Below are 18,718 nucleotides of genomic sequence, written 5' to 3'. Positions count from 1 at the left end.
CGTCCCCAAAACTGGGCCACTTCAAAACAAAACCCAATTGAGCCCAGAACTCGACCTGGGTGGTAGTGGGTACTCTGCCCGGTTGGTTTGCTTAATTCAGAGTTGGTGGACCAAAATAACCCCAACGAAAGATGGAAATTCCGGAGAAAATCCAAGGAGTGATATGGATTCAATATATCGCGAAAATTTGAATGAAAGAATTGGGAAATTAAACAGAACCCAAAAATTGCGTTATGGCTGGACTCGACCACCACACCACCACCACCACCTTCACCACGACCTTGTGAATAAAGCTTTAATATTTGAAGCGTCTGAACTCTCTGAAACCTCTCTCTGAAACGTATAAAATTGCAAAAGTGAAGTAGTACAGAGTAAATAGCTCAGCTTCTGAAAGCATTAGTCACACTCTCTCGAAAACTCAAATTAAAAAAATAAAAAAAAAAGCGAAAAAGGAGATTATTTCCCACTCAAGAAACTTCAGATTCTTCAACAAATCCTTGCATTTATACCACCAACCCTTTTTCTCATTTGCTTCTCACTCTTAAAACACAAACAAGAGAGAGATAGAGAGAGAGAGTGGTGGGTTTTCTTATATTTTTATTTTAGTATTATATTTGTTTTCTAGGAGAAGGGTGAGGACTGTCAAGCATGATGAGAAAGAAGAAATGGGTTTTGGTTTTGCAGTGCCTCTTGCTCATGGGAATGGGATGCCATCTGGGTAACTTCTCTTCTGTTTTTTTATTTTTTTATTATTTTTTTCATGTTTACTGTGGAGTTTTCTGGTTTTTATGTTATTTTTCTTGCTGTTTTTTGTTTTTGTATTTTTGTTTTGAAATCTTCTTGTTCGGAAGTTGGCCGTTTCTGGTCAGGTTTATATATTTGTTTTTTCTGTGTTTCCCAGGATATATATAGTTGTATACGAACATTTGAAGCTTGCAGACTGTAAGGGATTGGGAAGTAGGCCAATCCTTCTATTTAAGGCGCCAACTTTTGGAACAAAAAGAAAAGAAAAAGTTTGTCTAGGCAAATCCCACTTAGGCTTGGGTAGCTATTTGTTTGGACAAAAAACTTGAGAACGTTACTCACAAAAGTATGGTGTCCCTGTTTATTGATCTCACTCAGTTTTACGCTGGTTTCACCGGATGTGGAAGTTGCCCTAGTCATACAACCCTACCGAAATTTCTCTTGTTTGTTGAGTTCTATTGATGCCAATTCTGACTTTTATGGGGGTCCATGTTGTGAGATATGAGTCACATGATCTTCTAGGCCACTTTCTAACTGGTATTATTCAATTTTAGGCGTAGCTATCCACTTTTCTTTATGTTTTGTTGCTTGAATCTGTAGAGACTTGTTTTGAAATTGAAGATTTAATTTACCGAATCTTTTACAAACTTTTAGTTTCGACAATCGGAGCAGCGGTGCAAGAGAAGGCAGATGGAGCAATTCCAGACACCACATTGTCACCACCAGAAGGGAACACAACATTCCTTGATGGCACGACATGGTGCGTAGCCCTTCCCGGGGTTTCCCAAGCCGATTTGCAGAATGCATTAGACTGGGCCTGCGGATTGGGAATGGTAGACTGCAAGCCAATTCAAAAAGGTGGAGCGTGTTATGAACCAGATACTCTGGTGTCTCATGCCTCTTATGCCTTCAATAATTATTATCAGCAGAACGGGAATTCGGACATTGCTTGCAATTTTGGAGGAACTGCAGGTGTTGCTAAAAAGAACCCAAGTAAGTTGTGCAGCTCCCCTTCCTGATAAGAATTAGTGTAACAAAGGGTCACTTAAAAGATCTTTTGGTGGAATCCAACTTGGAACTACTTAGATCGATTTTGAAGTCATAACTAATTGGATTTTCGGTATCGACGAATCCAAATGAATTCTTTGGTACGCCTTAGAAGTTAATATTCTTTGACATTGTAAGGTGGTACAAGGGTCTAGTTCTTCCCGAATTTTTTACCCGGGATTTCACCCCGACACTTAAACGGGGAAGATGCCATTAGGCCAGAAAGCCATTTGGTAGCGTGGGCTGTCTTACCAAGTTTTCAGATCAATCTCTTGATTATATGGTTATCTCTATATTCTCCACATAGCAATAAGTAAACAAGACTGTAAGATCAATTTGGGGTTGCACAAACTCTACCGGAATGTGTTCGCTCTACCATATTTATCGTTCTATGACTTCAATTCTGCTCCACTGATCTGTTTCATCGCATTACAGGTCATGGAAAATGCAACTACGCTGCGCCCGGGTACGCTTGTTGCATCACACAGTTTAGTTTACGTAATCTAAAACACAAGTCTGTTACTTTTACAATGCTCATAGATTGATACACCCTTTGTTCCTGTTTCTTTCAGATCTGTAGCCTCTGCAGCACCTCCACTCTCAAAGCAAAGTCCCATTTCTCTTTGGTGGCGACTTGCTGGCCTTCTGCTGCCATTGTATCTCGGAAGCTGATATTTTGATGGGTTAAGTAAAACTGCCGGGAGAAAAAGCCAAAATTCCACCTGCTTGTACAAAAGGCTATTTGCTGTTACTCTGGGGGGAAAAAGCAGGAGATGAGAACATGATTATAAATTTAGAATAGGGTTTTGTAATTGTAATATGCTTTATCCCTATCTTTGTTTTTGGTTTAGGAATCTTTTACCTCTAATTAACCAAATCCTATCTTTTCACCTTTTGTCTGATTGCTTTCTTCTTCTTCTTCTAAACGTATTCCTTCATGGTGATTTTACACTTCACACCCATGTTGTCTTGTTTGAGGGGAACATCATATGGACTTCTAAATCTAACCATCACTTTGCATGGAATATGGTGTTTCTCCCATTGTGGATTTCATCTTCCTTCATTTTCTAGGTCTTTCGTAGAAGAGGATTGCCCGTTATAGCAGTATTTTAAGTCAATCATGATATGCTATACGTTTTAACTTTTTTATATGATAGTACGTGATTGATGTAAGATATCGTCATAATGACATCTTGTTGCAAAGTTAGTATATGTCTTTTCTCATACCAGATATTCATGTTCAACAACAATATAATTTATTACAGTATTGACACATTTCTTATTATAACAAGTCTCGCAAATAAGAAAGTAACGATTTTTCAAGGTTGAGCTTTGTCGACCTTACCATTTTATAGAACTGACTTGGAAGCTCAACGTCGATTTGCAAATCCGCACCCCTCTTCAAGGAATTATCGATCTTGTGTGCACAGATAAATGTTTTTAACTATTTGATAAATTTGTATAAAATCAAATATAAAAATATTTATAGTACTGAAGTTATAAGATTGACCTTAACAATTTCTCAAGAGATTTTGAGAGAAAGATACGTATGAGGAGAAGGAGAAACAATCAAATCCCAAAAACTAGAAATCTAGAGGTTTAAATGTGGGGGCCCACTCACCCTCTGCATAGTATCTTTGTGGATCATAGATTTACATCATTTTGTCCCTCCTCTCAGGTCCTGGCAAACCAAAATCATCATTACATAAACAATACACCTCAAATGACAATTTTGCCCTCTTGGGGCTAACCCCGGTCCATCAGTGGACTGGACTCGCATTTAATTTTCAAACCAATCCAACTAGGCCCAACTGAAGCCCAAATGTGAGATTTAAAAAATTAAATCCAATCAGAAGTTGCTGTTGCAGCAACACAAACAAGGGTCCCACAAACGAAACCTTACCCAATTGGATCAGGATCCTCTCCTGAGCAGATGGAGAGGATCCTCCTGACCAGGCCCATCGGGCCGTTCATTTTTTATCCAACGGCTACAAACAGGGGGGATCCTCTAAAAGTTATAATAATTATAACCGTTGGATAAAAAATGAACGGCCCGATGACCTTGATCAGGAGGATCCTCTCCATCTGCTCAGGAGAGGATCCTGATCCTACCCAATTGAGTAAAACGGTCATAACCAATGGGACAAAGCCACGTCGGCAGCAAAGATCCTGGTGTATCCAAATCTGGAATTCTGGAGCCACAGGTTGCTCGCGCGGCTGCGGCTGCGGCTGCAGACTTTGTTACCCTAAAAGCTTATAACGATATTATGGTATGCAAAACTTGATAAAATTATCGAACAAGTAAGAGAAACTGCAACAAATCTCAGCAAATGGCAACTGCCACTGTGACTACTTCTCTCCCCCAATTCAATGGGCTCAGACCCCAAATCTCCTTCTCTAATGTGCAAAGCATGGCAAGTTCTGCTTTCGTTTCGTTCTTTAAGATTTGACATTGATCGATTATGTTTATAACGTTTCTCGCTACATTATAGTAGATGCTTAAATATATATGATAAAGTTATGTTTGGGAAAGTTAAATGCTACATTTTTGGGTTATTTATGTATGAGGAGGAGGAAAGATGATCGACTAGGTACAAGTTGGAGCTAAATTAGGTTAGAAATTATGGAATGTTTGAAAGAGTTTTAGTGGTATTTTGCTCAAAAGTCTAAGCTATTAAGAATAGAGATTGAGTTATACTGAGGTTAACGGAGAATCGAACACAAAATTTCGAGTGTAATATGTGTAATTGAGTCAATACACAGAATTTCGTATTCATAGATAAATGTTATTAGCTAACTTGAGTTTCAAACTTCTTATGCTTTCACAGGCCATTGCTCAACCAATGAGGCGCAAAGGGCAGGGCGCTTTGGGAGCTCGCTGTGATTTCATTGGTTCATCCACCAATTTGGTAAGCAAATATTTCACTGATTTATATATACATACAACAACCAGACCATACATTAGCAGGCGAATGCGATTAAATTACTAATTAATTAGTTAAATTAACTGATCTTGATTTGTTCAGATAATGGTGACTACTACAAGCCTAATGCTGTTTGCCGGAAGATTCGGGTTGGCCCCGTCGGCAAACAGGAAGGCAACGGCAGGATTAAAGCTTGAAACAAGGGACTCTGGACTGCAGACCGGCGATCCGGCTGGGTTTACGCTTGCTGATACCTTGGCTTGTGGGACTGTTGGTCACATTATTGGGGTTGGTTTTGTTCTTGGCCTTAAGAATGTTGGTGCCCTGTAATTAGTCAATTAATCAATCAAATTTCTCAGCGTTTGATTCAAAAGAGGAACATGTTTGTGAACTCGTCTTGCACTGAATGGTATTTTTAAGTGTCATATTGATAGAAGAATGACAATCGCTAAGAATGCTGAACTTTTTCTTTTTAAGCAAAGCCCTCATTGCTCTAAACTTTCTTATAACGTGACAAGTGAGACAGAGAGATGATCAACGATGTAAACGGAATGCACGGAAGTTTCTCTCATCGAAAAACTTCTTTGCATAGGACCTTCTAAACACCACCCGTCTTGGTGCAACAAATACAATCATATTGAACTGCATATCGCGTTGTGTAAAAATCATAAAATTTTGATTGTAAAAGGAGCCCAAGGAATATGAATTATATTGACTAAAAAGACCAACCACCTCTTGTTTAGTGGCACTTCAGATTTTTATGTTAGAAGATGTCCGAAGTTCGAATTTTCACTTCCCCATTAATAAGAACGACCTAATTGTAAAAGAATAAGAAAAAACTAAACAAGACCAAAGTAAGAAAAATAAATTTGCAATTGAAAAATTTTGGCTCTGATATAATTTTTGAAGAACACATTATGTACATGATATAATATTGTGTGCCACCCCTTGTAAACAAGATATTATTATTTTAATTTACACTAGAGAAAATGGATGGTTTGAACCTGAAACACAATAAATTGGGATAGAAACCATAATCACCTGGCAAATCCATCATTTCAATTTTCCAATCCTTTTTCAATCTCTTTCAACAATAAAAATGGGTCTTGCTTTTACAGGAAGAGAGATGATTTTCACACTCCTTTTAGCTTATCACAAATTCTTTATAATTTATGACTGTCTATTGGATAAATCAACGGAAACGACACGAGTGTGTGAGAAACTAAAATGAGTGTGTTTGTAACTTTCCATGAAAACATAAATTTTCCCAAAACGGGCAAAATGGGTCATGAGTCCATGACAATGGATCAGGCCAAGACCTATAAAATTAGCCAAACCGGATCGCACCCAAGTCCCAAAAAAACCCACCCATGGATCAGCGGGAAAAACCCAAAAGGCCATATAAAAAGCCCAACGACGCCGCTTCGCTGCATTTCGTATCTTCTGTCTGTTTGTAGATGAGCGAGTGAGACTGTGAGAGCGAATCGGCGACAACCGGAAAGAGAGAGAAAGTGAAAGAGAAAGAGAAAGAGGGTGCTGCTGGCTAGGGCTCACTGGTTCGGCCCCTTTCTCCACAAAACCAATTTGCAGAAGAAGAAGAAGAAGAAGAAGAAGAAGAGGGGAAGAGGAAGATGAGCATATGGAACTACGTCGTAACGGCTCACAAGCCCACCAACGTCACCCATTCCTGCGTCGGCAATTTCACCGCCCCGCAGGAGCTCAATCTCATCACTGCGTACGTCACCCCCCAATTCCTCTCTCTCTCTTCTTTATCTTTCTCTCTCTTCGATTTTGTATCTTTCTCCTAGGGTGAGGTCGCAGTTGGTGTGATGGCAAGTCCGCCCATGAGCGGTAGGTCTCGGATTGAGACTTGGGAGCAGCCTCTCCATAAATGGGGGTAAGGCTAGCCGACATTCAGCTCTCCCAGACCCTGCGTAAAGCGGGAGCTTGTGCACTGGGTACGACCTCCTAGGGTTTCGCTAATGCGTTAGTTTCTTGAGGCAGTCTCTTCATCTTCTCATACAGATAGTTATATGCCTGGTTAATATTGGCCTAGAAATTCATGCATTAAGTTGTTTGCAAGATTGAAAATTTCAAAACAACAAAAAAACTTCAGGTTTCGGGCCGAAGGCGATTGAGTTCGGGATTTCCTGGCAATTTTTCAAAAATTTTTCGTTTGTTGCCGGGATTTTTCTGGGAATCAATGAAATGTTATACTTGTAGCTCTGTTTAGGTTATCAGGATTATCAATTGCTCTTTTAGTGGGGAGTAGTAGTGCGGGAGCGGTTCAATTGTCTAGAAGGCTTGTATTGATAGAGCTTTCGTGTCTGCGCATAAAACAGAGACTCTTCATTCTGCTGTATAAAGATATCCTTGATTTGCAGCAAGATTTGTTGTCCAAAGTTGTATCTTGTTCATGATTGTTTTCATAAATCTTCATTTCAGGAAATGTACGCGAATTGAAATTCAGTTACTTACTCCTCTGGGACTGCAGGTATGTATGTCAATCTATCTTGTGGTAAAAGAAAAAAGATATATACTTTAAAGTTAATAGCTTACTTGTGCGTTGTGTCGTTAAAACCCTCAGGTTCCAAGAATTGTATCATCACATTTTAAATGTCCGATGACAATCTTTGGAAAATTGTTGCTCTTCGGTTTTCCTTGCACCTTTTTGGTAGTTGATGATGTTATGTTGATTTTTGTCCAGGGATTTATATATTATTGGGAACAAAGTAGTAAGAATTTAAATCTAAAGCTTAGGCATTCAGCATGAAGTTTCAGCATCTAAAAATCAAAATTTTAAACTTTAAACTTGGACATAGTAACATTAGACTTTGCATTGTACATAAGTTGTCCCCTATTAAGAACTATCATCTACTACTCATTTCACTGAACTCTTATAAATAAAATTATTGTACAGAACTTGCACAATAAGTTTTACTTGGCTGTACATAATATGATTTATATCACGAAGCCATTTACTGTGGCATTTGAATTACACGTGAAATACACGATCGAATAAACTGTATCTTCATTCTTGAAATTAATGTTTGAACTTTTTTTATGTTTATCTCTTTCTGCTATAAAATATTAAATTTGTAGCTTCGTTTCTGTTGCCATTTAAACTAGTATCCATTAGCATGCATTAAGCTAATTTTTTTTTCTCTGCAGCCTATCTTGGATGTCCCGATATATGGAAGAATAGCAACGCTTGAACTTTTCCGGCCTCATGTGAGTCTTAACGTCATATTTTTGTCTGATTTTGTTTTATAATTTTTTTTGGTTTTAATAATGTTTTCTTTTCAACAGGGTGAAACACAGGATTTTCTATTCATTGCAACAGAAAGATACAAATTTTGTGTTCTTCAGTGGGATGCTGACGCATCTGAGCTCATCACTAGGTTAGATATGCAAACCAAGTGAAAGTATTGTTGTTTAAAATTATTTACAAAAGTACTCACTTTATATGGACTGTAGATATATGTTTAATGACATTTTGACAAATGCATGTCCTTGTCGTGTAGGGCAATGGGGGATGTCTCAGATCGCATAGGTCGTCCAACAGACAATGGTCAAGTAAGTTAAATGATTCTACGACCCTCAATTCCTGTAGCTTTTTCTTGTTAAAACATTTATGTCTTTCTAGAGTTGACGTCTAAACGATGTTTAAATTTCAACTGGGAAATCCATAAATATGACTAATGTATATTTTCTTTACCTACTACTTTTTGCAGATTGGTATTATTGATCCAGATTGTAGATTAATCGGACTCCATTTGTATGATGGATTGTTTAAGGTATGTGGTTTTGAATACTGGGAAGAAATATAAAGATCTTCATTTTGTCATCACATTTATAGTTTAGAAATGAAATAATATGCTGTTGGTTTTTCAGGTCATTCCTTTTGATAATAAAGGGCAGCTCAAGGAAGCATTTAATATACGGTATTTTTTCTCTCGTTCTTTTAGCTTTCTAGTAAAATATATATTTTGTTGATTAGTCTTCCTGTGATTAACTGACCATTAGTTATATTTAAAATTTACTCAAATTGACAATTGATTTTACAAGGCCTCACTATACATTTGTAATCGTGCTTAATTATGTTGCTAGCTGCAATGTCATATTTCTTGCTCTCTTCTTTTTGTGTGAAATTATAATTTCTTTTCACTCTAACTACACCTTTGGCTAACTTTTCAGGCTTGAGGAACTTCAAGTTTTGGATATCAAGTTTCTATATGGTTGTTCCAAACCAACAATTGTAGTCCTATATCAGGTACGAGTCATTCCTTTCGTTTGGTTATCAAGTTTATATTGGGCTACCGTTTTACTTTTTTATCTTCATATAATTTGTCTTAGTATCGTATGTTCAAGTTTTCTTATACTGTTATGTTTGTTATGTTCCTTGTATGTCTTAGTATCATACGTTCAAGTTTTCTTATACCGTCATGTTTGTTATGTTCCTTGTATCAGATTGAACATTATTTTAGCAAAGGCTTAGCCAATGCTATGTAAGATCCTAGTAGAACAGCAGTTTCAAAATGGAAAACTTGGTAAAAACAAGCGTGATCTGGTCAATGATGTTGGTATATTTTTTTCTACACGTCTACACAAACCATCTAAGATCTTTGTAAATCTGCTCCATTTCTAAGTCACAGAACCTTGTTCATGTGTAGTGTTAGGTATTGCCCCATATAACATTAGTATATATACTAAAATTGTGGAGGCCTTCTTGGGTGGTAAAGTAGTGTAGGAGTATTAACCAAATTTTTTTATTGCCTTACTATGGTTGAAATATTGCAGGATAACAAAGATGTTCGCCATGTCAAAACATATGAGGTTTCTCTGAAGGATAAGGATTTTGTTGAAGGTCCTTGGGCACAGAACAACGTTGAAAATGGGGCTGATTTGTTAATACCAGTTCCTCCGCCGCTGTGCGGTGTTCTTATTATCGGGGAAGATAATATTGTTTACCGCAGCCCGAATACATTTAAAGCAATCCCAATAAGACATGTATGCTATAGTATCATATGAATGTTGTTTTGGAATTATGTGTTGAATTGGTTATAGAAGTATTATTTTAAGTTTTTCTTTGTCATTTGTTCTAGTCCATCACAAAAGCCTATGGGAAAGTAGATGCAGATGGTTCCAGGTATTTACTTGGTGATCATGCCGGGTTACTTCACCTACTTGTTATAACGCATGAGAAAGAAAAGTGAGTTCTAATACATCCTTGAAACATATAATTGTTTGTGGTTGAAAGGTTATGGGGTTAGTTCCTCAGGGTTTCATCTACTCTTCTTCTTGTAGGGTGACTGGACTGAAAATTGAGCTCTTGGGGGAGACATCAATTGCATCTACCATCTCATACCTTGATAATGCATTTGTGTATATCGGATCAAGTTATGGGGATTCACAGGTGGGGTAGTCAGAACTATTGCTTGTTACTTGTTCTATTCTTAGCTATAAAAAATTGTTCTTCAAAGAATAAGAGCCATTAGTAAGTAATAGAAGAGACTGTACACATAGACTATAAAGATAGTTTTGACAGAAAGTAGTGGTTTAATAATGTGTTTGAAGTTTTAAATGAAATAAAGATGTGCGATTATTATGATCAAAATTACATTGATACCTCATTAAATGATTTGGATTATAATATATTAACACTCCATAGTGTTGTGAACACAGCTTGTAAAGCTGAATCTACATCCTGATGCAAAGGGTTCATATGTGGAAGTCTTAGAAAGGTATGTCAATTTGGGGCCGATCGTTGACTTTTGTGTGGTTGATCTTGAGAGGCAAGGCCAAGGTCAGGTTGTAACTTGTTCTGGAGCTTTCAAGGATGGTTCTCTTCGTGTAGTTCGAAATGGAATTGGAATCAATGAACAGGTTTGACTTATTTTTTGGTAATCAGTACTCAAAGTTTTATTTTGTACGTTTGCTGATGCCTGTAATTATTATATGATGTTGAACAGGCATCCGTTGAGCTTCAAGGTATTAAGGGAATGTGGTCGTTAAGATCCTCCACTGATGATCCTTATGACACCTTCCTGGTTGTAAGCTTTATCAGTGAGACAAGGATTTTGGCAATGAATATTGAGGATGAGTTGGAAGAAACTGAGATAGAAGGCTTCTGTTCTCAAGTACAGACTTTATTTTGCCATGATGCTGTCTGTAATCAACTGGTGCAGGTAAGGTGTCTCCATATTGCATTGTTTCTTCTATGTTTTAATGCATATAGTAGAATATACTCAAAAGCAAGCACTTTTATGTTTTTTTTTTCTCCATTTTTTTTGGCCTTTTATGTTGTTAGGGACACAAACGCTAATTTTTAGTCATCACTGTCACATTGCGACCACCTTTAGGATTGCAAAGTTTTAAGTTGCTTCTCACCCCCTAGTTTCTCTTCTACCATCCTTAGGGACACTTTAATAACTATTAATTTGAACATTGCTGGTCTACAATTTCGTAATAAATCACATCATAACTGTGGTAGTAGGGAAAATCTACACAATCTATCTCACTTAGATGGTGTGGATGTATTTTCAGCAGCCAATTTTGTCACCTGTTTTAGGTGATAACATTTTTGAGGTTATATTTTTGTTTTAGAAAATATTCTATTATGTAATAATCTGGATTGTATAAGTGATTAATTTATTGATGATTGACATGTATTGTATCTATTGCATGCTGGCTGATGAATTGACATCACAGGTAACTTCAAGCTCTGTAAGATTAGTCAGTTCTACAACTAGGGAGCTCAAGCATGAGTGGAATGCTCCAGCAGGCTATTCGATTAATGTTGCTACTGCTAATGCCACCCAGGTTTTGTTTCTACTTGTTAACTTTTAAGTTTGTAAGTAAGCTAATAAAAATTGTGTTTCTTATTAAAAACTAAGTTTTCAAGTAAGGATCATTGACAGTTTTAGCTGTGCCATTGAATTAGATCAGTTTTTTTTTTTTTTTTTTTTTTTAAATTTTTTTTTTATAATCTTGAGTGAAACCCATGAAGGATTTAGGATTCATGTTCCCCATAAATATTCAAGACATCCTATACTATAATATAGAATAGATGGTTTTTCATAAGGGGCTTCTGTTGACTCCCAAAACCAAGATTAAGATCAACTTTTACAAAAAAACAAACCAGCATATTTCTGAAACATCCTTGAAAAGTTAACTCTCTTATTTCTTTGAAACTTGAAATGAAAAATATTTTATAGATTCCCTGGTGTTGATAAATCCCCTTTCTAGTCAGAATTCTTAATGAGTTACCATACATGCTGTTCCTAACATGGAATTGTTTCCTTTTGTGGATGTCTGCATTAACATTTGGTTGCCTGATGTTAATGGCTAACTGGTTGTTGCTTTAATCTACTTCTGTGACAGGTTTTATTGGCAACTGGTGGAAAGCACTTGGTTTATTTGGAAATTGGTGATGGGATATTGACAGAGAAAAACCACGCACAGTTAGATTTTGAGATATCATGCCTTGACATAAACCCTATAGGCGACAATCCCAACTATAGCCAGCTGGCAGCTGTTGGAATGTGGACAGATATTAGTGTCCAGATATATTCACTTCCTGACCTGAACCGCATCACAAAGGAACATTTGGGAGGGGAGATCATACCTCGTTCTGTTCTTCTTTGTGCCTTTGAAGGGGTATGCGTGTGCTTGAGCCTATTTCACTAAATCAATTCTCAGTTGTAGTCATTTTGTATGATTTACTCATTAATATTGGTCAGAAATGCAATGTCTTTTTTTTGGGATTACCATTGGGGAGTGGCTCTTCTAATAGCATGTTCAACTGATTATAATTTTAATTATCATTATTTTGGAATTTATCTAAAGAGTTGGGCCTGTGTTGTTGTGTCAATCAATGTGTACTTCTGTAGCATAGATGAGGGAATATTAATTTGCACATCTTTTGCTTTCTTTAGTTCCTTCGTAAAGTTTTTACTTTAGTTATTTGGTTACCGAGTAAATTTTTTGTTACTGTTTTTTTAATCAGATATCCTACCTATTGTGTGCCCTAGGAGATGGGCACCTCTTAAACTTTATATTGAACACAAGCACTGGTGAGTTGACAGACAGGAAAAAAGTCTCTCTTGGGACGCAGCCCATTACACTCCGTACCTTCTCATCCAAGAGTACTACACATGTATTTGCTGCATCGGATAGGCCAACTGTCATATATAGTAGCAACAAGAAACTGCTTTACAGCAATGTAAATCTGAAAGAAGTCAGCCATATGTGCCCATTCAACTCTGCTGCTTTTCCAGATAGGTACTTTTCTCTTTCTATTGTTCACTCATAAAATATGGATAGGATCTCGGTTTGGTGGATACGAGGTTTAGTCTACATCCAAATATCTTATCTCTTTTCATATTTTCAATTTGTAATCCACTGTTGCTTATGTGATGGCTGCCATTTTATGTAAATTATCATACTGGGATGGTTTATAGTAGTTAAAGTGGTGAGTTAGTTTCCAAATTGGTTATTAGAGTTACCATTTGTTGGTGTGACAATATGCTTTATGATATTCTTGCTCAAAAAAAAAAAAAAAATTTATGCTTTATGATATTAGCATGTTTTAAATATTTATTTAAATTGAAAGTTTACATAAAAATAATGGTCTAGTTGCAACTTAGACACAACCATAAGCTGTTTTTTCCCTTTCTGTTCTGTTACTGCATAGGTTTGACGGGGGAACTCTTCCCCCGTCCTACTTAAACTGTCAACTTTCAGAGATTAAACACTTTACTTTTTTTGTTTTTTCCCTTCTTGTGACAACAGCCTTGCAATTGCTAAGGAAGGTGAACTTACCATCGGCACAATTGATGACATCCAGAAGCTTCATATTCGCTCTATTCCCCTAGGTGAGCATGCGCGTCGTATCTGTCATCAGGAGCAGTCCAGGACTTTCGCCATTTTGAGTGTGAAATATAACCAGTCTAGTGCAGAAGACTCAGAAACACACTTCATCCGGTTGTTAGATGACCAGAGTTTTGATCTCATAACATATTATCAACTGGATGCTTTTGAGTATGCCTGCTCTATACTTAGCTGTTCTTTCTCGGATGACATTAATGTATATTACTGTGTCGGGACTGCATATGTTCTCCCGGAAGAAAATGAGCCAACCAAGGTAAGATAGCACTTTAGTTTACTGGTTAGTGCAGAATTCTCACTTGAACTGGTAAGTAGCTGATTTTCCATCCTCCCTCTGTAAGCTGACAATATTGTATAATTGTAGGGCCGCATTCTGGTTTTCATTGTTGAAGATGGGAAGCTGCAGCTCGTCGCTGAGAAGGAAACCAAGGGGTCTGTTTACTCTTTAAATGCATTCAATGGCAAGTTACTTGCTGCTATTAATCAAAAGATACAGTTATACAAGTGGACTCTGCGGGATGATGGCACTCGTGAATTGCAATCAGAATGTGGACATCATGGCCACATACTTGCCCTTTATGTCCAGACTCGTGGAGATTTCATCATTGTTGGGGATTTAATGAAGTCAATTTCTCTGTTAATGTACAAGGTAATAAAACTAACTTTCAACCCTCTGCATGCCTTGGACTAGTACTGCTCAAAGTAGTAGTGGTAGGTGATTTGTTTACTCCGACATGAATTGCGTAAAGTTGCAACTTAAAATTACTTGATCCAATGAAAATGAAATGTGATATTGGGATATTTTGTGGGAGGTCATATTGTTCGTCATACGTGTCAAGGCCTCGTAATAAGAGTCCCTTTTGTCTCTGCTAGTTCATCATGAGGTTCTCTTGTTTGAATTTGTTGATCCAGTTTTTACTGTTGTTAGTCTCTGTCCATTTAAGAGGAGCGAGCCCGAGATTATAATGCAAATTATAAACTATTCTCTTGCTTAACCGAAATTTTTTGTTCTTGTATTCAGCATGAGGAAGGTGCCATTGAGGAGCGAGCCCGTGATTATAATGCAAATTGGATGTCTGCTGTAGAGATACTCGACGATGATGTTTACATTGGAGCTGAAAATTTCTTCAACCTCTTCACTGTTCGTAAAAATAGTGAGGGTGCAACTGATGAGGAACGGGGCCGCCTTGAGGTTGTAGGTGAGTATCACCTAGGCGAGTTTGTCAATAGGTTCCGGCACGGCTCTCTTGTCATGCGGTTGCCAGACTCTGATGTGGGCCAGATTCCAACTGTTATCTTTGGCACCGTGAATGGTGTGATCGGAGTAATTGCCTCACTTCCTCAAGAGCAATATGCATTTTTGGAGAAGCTCCAGTCAAACTTGAGGAGGGTGATAAAGGGTGTTGGAGGGTTGAGCCACGAGCAGTGGAGGTCATTCAGCAACGAGAAGAAAACTGTAGACGCCAAAAATTTCTTGGATGGCGATCTGATAGAATCGTTCCTTGATCTAAACCGCAGCAAGATGGATGAGATCTCAAAACAAATGCGCGTTTCAGTGGAGGAGCTCTGCAAGAGAGTAGAAGAAATGACGAGGCTGCATTGAGTTGGGACCACGGTTTAGTTTTCGATTGCACATGTGGTACATATTGGCACTGTATCTTTGATCTGTTGTGAAATACCTGGCTGTGAAACTTGTGTTGAGTTTTACTGTAAAACTATAACAAGGAAAAATTGGATGTTCGTTCTCTTAATCGGTATTTTACTTTGATTGTAAAGGGCATGCAATGCAATGCATTTACGTTTGTGTTGTTATTTATTTGTATTTTTCTGAGGTGTCTTCGGATACGTGTGATATTTTGGAATTCAGGATACAGGCATATAAAAACGGCACCCTTTTTTGTCTTCCACACATCCCTCTCAATTTTCGGCTATCGTATCAAATGAATTGAAGAAGATCAAATGACTGAATTAATAGTGGTGTGTAGAAGATAAAGGGATGTGTGGATGGCACGGCCCATCAAAACCATTGAAATCATAGGAAATAATGCTATCTATCTCATGGATAGGCTTTGCTCTGAGGGCGGGGATTGGAATGGGCGAAGATGAAGCTGATACTGTCGATTGCTGCACCTTGAAGGTAGAGCATGTGAAAACAATCGCCCCTAACTCGTTGGAGTTTTAACTTCCTCGATAAAGATTCGATCAGATACGAAAACACCGATGAAGTTGAGGCTCCTTTTTACAAGGCAATTAGACAGTTCCAGGCCGGGAAGCGCGGCAATGATCATCTCTTCGACAAGCTGGATGCGAGTAGATTGAATGCTCATTTAAAGCAACAGATGCCTGGCCTTGGCCTTACGTCGAAGAGAGAAGATGTTGTTGAAATGTCCCACATCGACCGTATCAATGATAAAAGAAGAGTTTAAATACCTTAATTTCACTCCAACTAATACCGAGACCTTTTGTGATAAAACTCCACACCTGACGGATTGTGCAGGTGGTAATTACCAAGTTGGGGATAATATCGGTGTTGTTGGAAGTGGGCCGTAAGGTTCGTCTCTCTGATAATTCTACATGGTATCAGAGCCAGGGAGCTACTGCCACGTGATGGGTGGGTTTCCTTGGCCTCGCGTGATGATGGCGGGTCCCTTGGCCCCGCGTGTAGGGTGAGTCCCCTTGGCTCCACGTGGTTGTCGATGTGTGGATCTCCCAAGTATGACCTGCTAATTGGGTCCCACGTGAGGGGGCGTATTGAAATGTCTCACATCGACCATATCAATGGCAAAAGAAGAGTTTAAATACCCTAATCTCATTCCAACTAATACCAAGACCTTTTGTGATAAAACCCCACACTTGTTACCAAGTTGGGGATAATATCGGTGTTGTTGGAAGTGGGCCGTATGACCCGTCTTTCCGATAATTCTACAGATGTTGCTTAGCCCCAGAAGCTGGGGATCGGGAGAGCTTAGGCTTGAAATGGAGCTGGGATACCAGTATATTTCCCTCCTCTAATGTCACGGATTTGGTTAAACATGTCATCTTTTTGTTACAATCCTTGTGGGTTCGAACTCGTGCTTACAAAGTCTACACTTGAATAGATTATCTATACGTTTGCATTCGAAACAAATCGTTGCATAAAACACTTGTTCACGAATAGTGAAGCTTCAGTCCAAGAACAGAAAAGAAGCAACAATCCGCTCTTCGAAAAGAAGAAGCAGAGGAGTTTGAAGAAATCTAGCAGCACCGGTGACAAACCAAAAGCAATTACTTAGCACACAGTCAACGTCAGTTTGATGCTCAATCAATCTCCGATGGGTTTAACTTAAAGGGCGGTCATGCTTAACTTGCAATAAGTACACTAACACATCGCTCTCTCTCAAACACTGACCACCAAATTGATCTAGTTTAATGCATCTGGATTAGGGAAGTGCTGAAAATCTAGGAACTCCAAGCGTAGAACTCTTGCGAGAAACCCCCATGAGCCTCCATCGACAATATCTTTGGCACCAATTCTCCACTCAATGAGTTATATTTTTACGTGGTATCACTCGTCTAGATTTGTTTAGGGGAATACCATCTTCATACTCCTAATCAAGGCCTGTACAACTCATCATGAACATATATACCAACTTATGATAATTGCATTGAACTTAGCAATAACTAATGCATGAAGGCTATATTTATTCTAGGGTAATGAGGTGGGTGACAAAAGAAGAGGATGAGACTTGACACAGTAAGACTCATTGGTTATAATTAATTGTGCTAGTAAAGTGTCGTGTTGGGTTGGGTCAACCCTTATACCTATTTCATTTAACTAAAAAAAATACATATAATTTTAACGTTTAATTAACTATCAGAAAATTGGGTCTAAATTCCTTAAAATTAAAGAGTGACATCGGATTTTCAAGCATCAAAAAATTCGAATTCAAAAAAGAAAATTGCAGCGTCAATAAATTGATGTACCCCATGTATTAAAAATATGAGCACTACTAGCATCAATTGATAGTAGAACCACTAGATATGAATGTACTATTCGTAGAACTATCACATTATAATAATAGTTTTTGAAAATGGCAAATAACTTAAACTAAACAACACTTGCTTAAAAATGTACAACGGGTTGGCTCGGCTCGACTCGATCAAATATTTCACTGCTATGATTCTTGATTTATTTTGTAATTTTTCAATTTTCTCCATTTCCCTTTATGTTCTTTACAATTGTGGGTCAGTCGGTGACGCACCCTAACCCAAAATGTCCACTTGAACTTCGAATTGAGCTGTGCTGGCCGACATCAGGAATGTGACGAAGCCATAATGTGTAGTGATGTGGAAAATATGAGTAAATTTAAACCTAAAAGTGCCTAAATGTAGGAGTGCACTAGTAAGCAGGAACGAACTCATTCTACACGTAATGTCAGAACATAAGTAAAGTACAGTAAGGTAGGATAAGGATCATACCATTAAAGGTAACCACCAATACCAAGATTTGCCAAGAATCCTCGTCGACAAGAAAACTCGGCACTAAAACCTGGAGAGGTGAGAAACAAGGGTGAGTGGGCCTAAAAAAATAAAGTTTTATAAAAACCTTTTTGAAAACATTATAACCCCTCGTCGTAAAACAAGTATAGTTTCCAAAATATACATACTACGTATAGTATGAAAATACTTACTATAGCCTGCAATATCTCAAGACTTCAATACGTCATAAATTCGTAAATAAGCATATCTTCTACAGATTACAATATCTCACAGAAATAAATAAATCACATCGAGTGCTCATCGACACATGCTGACACATGAGTTCATGCAGATGTATTCTGACATGACCATGACTAGATGTAATAATGATTTACGCTCTAGTACTACAATCACATGAAGACTGGCGCTATGCACACCTTCAATGGATCCAAAGTGAACGTGCGGTGCGATGTGAACATCCACGTGAAAGACTGGCCTTAGCCTAGGCGAGTACTAACACCAGTGCAGCAACGATGAATAGATAATGTAAATACGATCACAACAGTAAATCGATAATTCACATCGACGTAATACTAATAAATAAAATATTAATTATGGCCGTAATTAAAAGCCCATAAGAGTACGCATACCTGTGC

The 18,718-nt window shown here is 37.9% G+C and overlaps 3 protein-coding genes across 3 annotated transcripts; all 3 read left to right on the top strand.

The window, feature by feature from the left end:
• The first annotated feature begins 239 nt into the window (after nucleotides 1-239).
• On the top strand, nucleotides 240-2,686 carry LOC103435599 (major pollen allergen Ole e 10-like). The gene is made up of 4 exons (XM_008373986.4): nucleotides 240-718; nucleotides 1,399-1,737; nucleotides 2,227-2,257; nucleotides 2,364-2,686. The coding sequence occupies exons 1-4, from the start codon at nucleotides 649-651 to the stop codon at nucleotides 2,461-2,463; spliced, it is 540 nt and encodes a 179-aa protein (XP_008372208.2). The 5' UTR covers nucleotides 240-648; the 3' UTR covers nucleotides 2,464-2,686.
• A 1,337-nt stretch (nucleotides 2,687-4,023) lies between these two features.
• Nucleotides 4,024-5,170, top strand: LOC103435639 (photosystem I reaction center subunit psaK, chloroplastic-like). The gene is made up of 3 exons (XM_017332370.3): nucleotides 4,024-4,205; nucleotides 4,620-4,700; nucleotides 4,818-5,170. The coding sequence occupies exons 1-3, from the start codon at nucleotides 4,122-4,124 to the stop codon at nucleotides 5,043-5,045; spliced, it is 393 nt and encodes a 130-aa protein (XP_017187859.3). The 5' UTR covers nucleotides 4,024-4,121; the 3' UTR covers nucleotides 5,046-5,170.
• A 936-nt stretch (nucleotides 5,171-6,106) lies between these two features.
• On the top strand, nucleotides 6,107-15,416 carry LOC103435600 (DNA damage-binding protein 1). Its single transcript, XM_008373987.4, has 19 exons — nucleotides 6,107-6,450; nucleotides 7,161-7,209; nucleotides 7,887-7,946; nucleotides 8,025-8,116; nucleotides 8,240-8,291; nucleotides 8,450-8,512; nucleotides 8,610-8,659; nucleotides 8,913-8,988; nucleotides 9,516-9,725; nucleotides 9,821-9,927; nucleotides 10,023-10,131; nucleotides 10,401-10,601; nucleotides 10,688-10,903; nucleotides 11,427-11,537; nucleotides 12,099-12,374; nucleotides 12,724-12,998; nucleotides 13,509-13,860; nucleotides 13,969-14,253; nucleotides 14,626-15,416. Exons 1-19 carry the CDS (start codon nucleotides 6,347-6,349, stop codon nucleotides 15,205-15,207), a joined length of 3,270 nt encoding a protein of 1,089 aa, XP_008372209.2. The 5' UTR covers nucleotides 6,107-6,346; the 3' UTR covers nucleotides 15,208-15,416.
• Nucleotides 15,417-18,718: the final 3,302 nt, after the last annotated feature.

The sequence above is a fragment of the Malus domestica genome, chromosome 05 (assembly GCF_042453785.1).
Source record: "Malus domestica chromosome 05, GDT2T_hap1".
NCBI lineage: Eukaryota > Viridiplantae > Streptophyta > Magnoliopsida > Rosales > Rosaceae > Malus > Malus domestica.
Note: the sequence above shows the minus strand (reverse complement) of the source record. Positions and strands in the feature narration are given on the sequence as shown.